At 37.0% G+C, this 6,000-nt stretch overlaps 1 protein-coding gene across 1 annotated transcript in view; it reads right to left on the bottom strand.

Moving 5' to 3' along the window:
* Positions 1-4,942: 4,942 nt before the first annotated feature.
* The window catches only part of AHI1 (Abelson helper integration site 1), a 194,686-nt gene continuing 193,628 nt past the window's right edge, over positions 4,943-6,000 (bottom strand). The window contains exon 26 of the mRNA XM_037045869.1: positions 4,943-5,029. Within this exon, the coding sequence (XP_036901764.1) occupies positions 5,027-5,029 (3 nt within the window). The 3' untranslated portion in view covers positions 4,943-5,026. The remainder of the gene's footprint in view (positions 5,030-6,000) is intronic.

Raw genomic sequence — 6,000 nt, 5'->3', positions numbered from 1 at the left:
TGCAGGAGGAGGTCTTGAGAGTCTTGTTTCCAGGAAAGGTGTGCTCAGGAGGCTATCTAGAGAACTGACCTTCAAATCTCCCAGGAGAGAATCCCGTCCCATCTAGCACGAGGCAGGCATTGGAAGGGTTGACCAGACTTCTCAACCCCCTACCCACGGCTGTCCCTCTTTAGGAAAAAAAACACACAATGCCGAGAACTTGTGATCTCAGCCCGGGATCTTTTCTACATTCTAGATATTCTTATTCTGAAATTCCAAAGTAATACTAAGTCTGCCTTTGGCTATAGGGCAAAGTAAATATAATGGGGCTATACTCATGTTTGAAAGGGAAATCTATTTTCACTTTATGTGTCTGCAGGATCTCCAGCAAGCATAGTAAAAAAAAAGTCTGTTGCAAGTGTATTGGATGTTTCAGTTTGCCAGACCTGTCATGATAAATTAATTACAGGATGTTGCAGAAATGGCAAAGCTCCAGCAGCATCTTGCATAGTTTAATATAGCCCCATTTCCCCATTTCAATGTATTTGTGGTTAGATAAATCCTCAGAAATTTACAGCTGCTATAGACTAGTTTATTATGTACTCTGCCTGCACACATGATAAGTATAATAAGAATTTGATGTTCTTAAAGCGTATGGATTTTACTGACATTTCTTTACCACGATGGAAATATTTAGTTGCTAAAAGTAGCATATACAGATACTTCTGAACATGAACTTCTGTGTAACAAGCAGGGATCGTTAAAACATTACTGTGCCTACCCATCTTCCTTTTACTTTAAATTGAAGAACTGTAGCTCAGAGAAAAGTTATATGGAACATTTATATAAAATGGTCCTGTGAACAAACAGAAAAGAAACTGCTACTGATTTTCAGCTGAAAACACTGAAAAAACGAACTGAAGCTACTACGCTTTTCTCCAGGGAAACTTCTTCCTTTGGTCTCATGACTGGTTTTTACAAGCTTCGGTTGTCCATTTTTGCTCTGGCAACAAGATTGTTTTCTTCACCTTCTTTTTTCTCTTTTTGAACTCTGCTTTTTTTTCTTTCTTGTCTTCATTAAACAAATCATCTCCATTCCCAGCAATTTTTAATGACTGACAATATGTTAAGTTTACTTAGATAAATGTTGTAGAACAAACCATTCCTACTTTTTCCGCTACCATATTCTTTCACAATTCTTGAAAAGATCAAGTGATAACTTAAGAAATGAAGCACAATAGATTAAGTAAAAATCAGATTACTCAGTACTTTTAGAAATGACACAAGCAGATATAGTTGGACGATTCTGACACAGTGTGAGAGGTGGAACATGTATGGTTACAGACTTTTTTTAGATTGAGAGTAGAAATTAAAATTGTAGATTCTTAGCATTATCCTCCCTAACTTTTTGAGAAAATAAAAATCACTCCTCCATACTCAGAATGAAGCTGAGGTGTTAGAACAACTTCAGAAAACTGGATGCTCACAACATATGCTGGATGCAGACTTGAAGAGCATCATTAGAAAAAAAGCCTTCTTTGTGTTTACAAAACAAATGTTTTTATACTATCTAGTTTCTGCCTTAACTTAAAGTATTTCCTATTCACTTTAATAATTAGAGCAGAAGTATATGATGAATGAAGTGCCTCATTACCAAGTTTGCTTTCCGGGTCTAGCTGTCTGCTTTTGCCTACTTGGTCCATTGTTAACCCTAAATGATGCTGACATCCAGTTCTCCTGCACATAATTGGGTCCATCCACAGACTGAGTTTGCCAGTCAACAGAGCCTTTTGATTGACATGAGTTTTGATGTTTTTATTATCATCTCTTACACGACTGGAATGGCGCCGAGGCTGCTTCTCGAATAATACGCGGTTATATATGTATTAGTTTGATTCCACAGACTCTATTTCTTAAGAAAATGTAAGAATTAGAGTATGGAGTAAAGATTTATCAAAATAATTATGGATAAACAAATGATCAGTTAATTTCTTTTTACCCAGATGTATTTCATTTTATTTAAGTCACTGTTGCATTAAAGACAAGGCAGACATTTCTGGTACCTGGATGTGGTTGTCAGGTAGTCACTCTGGCATATGCTGGAGTATCTGACTCTAGTCACTTGCTGCCTTACTCCACTCGGCCACTGAGACCCAGCACTTTGCAGGCCTCCCAGAGGACGAGTCTGACAAGCCTCCATTCACAGCTGACACTGTGTTTACTCGCCAAGGGCACTTGGACAAGTTCCTCAGCTTTCAAAGTCTTGGTTTCCTTATTTGCAGCGCAGAAAAGATTTTATCTACCTGATGGGTTTGCTGTGAAGAGTAAATGAGGTCATGTACCTAAATTGAAGAGCTGGAGAATATTTTCTGTAGTGAAGTTCAATGATGTAGAAATCAACAAATATATATAGTTTTAAAATGTTGGATTGTTGAAAAATGTTCCCATAATTCACTTAACAGATATTAGCCCTCAGATAGAAATCACTTAAATATTAAAGTATAAGTTCAAAAATTTTTGTTATAGTTTACAGAATTTTCTAACCCTCTTAAAAATACTTGTGAGTGAAATAAATGACTAAAGTGACCTGTCATGTACAGCTATAAAACCGTAAGTTATTTCCCAGATATAATCTTGCTGAACTTCTTAAGAAAAAAAATGTCTATAGCTTAAAAATAAAATTAAGGTCAAGAATTTGCTTTTATAAAAACAAACCTCACACAAGATTTCAAAAGCACCAAGTGTTAGCATTTTAAATATAAAACTGAATTTACGGTATAAAAGATTTCATGCTTTAAATCTTTTAAAAGCTTGCTCTTTATTCTAGTTTTGCAAATCTTATTTATTGACACTTTTGATACTGAAGAATCTTTAGTCATCAAGCTAGAGTATAATCAATAACTGGGAAACAAATTTCTAAGAATGGTTTAAAACATTTCTTAGATCTAGAAAAAGAGTGTCAAAGTGTTACTTGTTTGGAAAATAAAAAGACATCAAAATGGGATAAAATTCATTAATTTCAGAATGAAGATAAAACAAAAAAACGTTTTTTTTTACTAAGAAAGTGTATGGCTGTCAGAAATCTTCAGACTCTTTTGTCTGATTCTTCTGCCTGAGTATAATTTGGAACTATTACCTGTGGGGCATTTTTATGATCTCCCCCATCCGATCTCATTTCAGAGAATGTGGTGTAAGATGTTTCATTAATTTACTTGTGAACGTAACCCAGTCTTTCTTCATCAACGACAAGAATGACTGGGCTTTGAGCGGAGCCAACTTTTCCTGCTGTTTGCCTCAGTGGTGATTTTCATCTTCAGGAGTTGCAATATAAAAACAACCCTTTATTTTTCATATGAACATTGAGATCTCAGCTTATGTTTAGCTCTCCTAACATCTTCTTTCAATTGCCATGATTTGAAGTTTTCTGCAATGTGTTGAGAATCTTTGTGATTAAAACCAAAATAAAAGAATCAACACACACATCAAAACTATGAGCTGAAGCTGCAGAGACGCGTATTTTTATTGAATTATCCAAGGCAGTCACAAGACACACAAAACACGCTTGCACAAGGTGTCTCAAGCTGGCTGCGCCCAGCTGCGCCTGAAGGACGGACAGAAGCATCCAGAGCCATGAGAACTCACTGCTGTAGGAAGGGACTTGCGCTGATCCCGAGGGCTTGCACACTCACCACCACCACTCACCACTTTCAGAAACGCCCCTCCCTTCACTTCCACACAGCAGGGGCTGTTTACCGGTGTTCATGCCTCGACGCCGCGTGCAGGGATAAGAGCCAAATGCAGTTTTGCTAGAAGACACTTCGCATTGGGTGCACATCTGGACGAGGTTCACACCTCAGTGCCCAGCACTGTTTTTCTCACTTCTTATTTTAATGGAATCAATTGTCTAATTTGGTAAATAAGTTTTCTAATTTTACATTAGTTTTGACCTTTGCGGGTTAAATATTTCATTGACAGACTTATAATCACACAGTTGAAGAAAAGAAGTCAAGAAAAATGAAATAAACTTTCCTATGATAACATTACACTTCAAAATATATAGTCACATAGTAATGACAAGTGTTATTCTGGAATTAAAAAAATAATGCAATGTAACCATTTAAAACAAACATTAAGACTAAAATAAATATTGAACATTGTATGCCTAGAAATCACTTATATGCTTAAATATGAAAGGCTTTTTTAAAAAATATTTTATTTATTTATCTTAAGAGGGGAAGGGAAGGAGAGGGGGAGAGGAATATCAATGTATGGTTGCCTCTCATGCATCCCCTGCTGGGAACTGGCCTGTAACCCAGGCATGTGCCGGGACTGGGAATCAAACTGCGATCCTTTTATTCGCAGGCCTGCGCTCAGTGTACTGAGCTACACCAGCCAGGGCTGAAAGGCTTTTTTTAAGTAAAGAAATTTGGAATGCCATTGCCACTCTAGCCAAAAGACATTTTAGTTGATCTATATCAAGTTTATGACTCATTCAAAACAAATCTGTTCCCTTTTAATGCCTTTCTTACTTGGAACGGCTCTGAATACACAATATTTTAAAACCACATATATTTTAAATAAAATTACATGTCAGAAGCAGATACTTCATATTTTGAGCATAACATCACACCTGTTCCCACATTAGGGATATAGCATTAGATGATTACCTAACTGAACACCCTAACAACACAAACACTTTTTTTTCACATTTGTTGAGTAGCAGTTATGGTTTTTACTTTACTGGTTTTGAACAATGGTAATGTAATTTTAATGTAATCACTAATAAGTACAAGTACTGACACTTTGATCAATAACAAATCACAATGGTTTATAATAATTAAGCTCAAAAGGCCACATTTATTTTTCTAATCATACCTTCTTGCTTCTGATTTTTCTAGATTCTATCATATGGATGAGAATAGTAGATTCTTCCTTTCTTCCTTGGTTCCTGAAAATTCTCAGCTCTGAAGAGAAACTCCATTTGATTTAATTTGTCATTTCATTTCTGTGTATTTGGTTCTTTGTCTCTTCATTCTTCTTCAACTCTTTACTAGGAGAAAAATATACACAATTTACTAAATGAACTTAATGTCTTTTGGCCACAGTCAAATCTTGGCATGATCAGGCCAAGTAACGGCACAGGCAATAAAACCCACGTGCAATGCACACGCACAACCACCAAAACATTAATTATAATACTCATCCTCTGTGTGTCTTGTGAAAATACTGTTAACATCTTTTAGTACCATAAGCAGTTGCTGAAAGCCTGTTCCAGCACTGGCAACTTAAGTATAAGCACCCCCCCCCCCAAAAACACACAACAACAACAGCAACAAAAAAACAACCACCAACCACCACTTCTCAAATACAGACACTAAGTACTCCAAGCACTAGATGCCTCCCAGGAGTTAAGAGCAGGCTATCAGAGTTTATAAAACCCTTCATTCACTGGGAAAGAAAATTGTCATGGATCAGGCTTCAGAGTTATAAGTGGGTAAACTATTACGTATTTTTTTCAAATTAATCAAAAAAAATGTTGTGTGTCATTTTTGATGGACAAAGACAGTGATGGTTAACTCTGCATCTAGGTGCAGCTTTGAGATAAAACAATTACACCATTAATGAAAACCACAGATGAAAAAAAAGCTGCCTCTTTAGAACCCACGTAGTAAGTACACTGCAACTGAGGGCGATAAGCAAGTGGGGTTGAACCTGACCCCATACACTAGTTACCAATAAAAGTATCTGGACTTAAACAACGTCTCTTCCCTAAACAGACAGGCGTAACACTTGGTTGCTCTTCAAAAACAGACCACAGCCTAAGGATGCTGGCATCCTGGGGAAGGTGGTGGTGCACTCCACGGGTCGCTCCCAGGGGTGGTGTAGGCTAGCTATTTCCCAAGGGCCTTCCCTGGTGGCCCAGAGGGATAGGGAACATCTGTGTCTGGGGACAGGACCCTCCTAAGGAAATGATTGCATTGTCTTTTCATATGAAAAACATTTACACACAAGGGGCAAAAA

This window comes from Sturnira hondurensis, unplaced genomic scaffold, assembly GCF_014824575.4.
Source record: "Sturnira hondurensis isolate 20B ecotype Veracruz unplaced genomic scaffold, ASM1482457v3 Scaffold0004474, whole genome shotgun sequence".
Taxonomy (NCBI): Eukaryota; Metazoa; Chordata; class Mammalia; order Chiroptera; family Phyllostomidae; genus Sturnira; species Sturnira hondurensis.
Note: the sequence above shows the minus strand (reverse complement) of the source record. Positions and strands in the feature narration are given on the sequence as shown.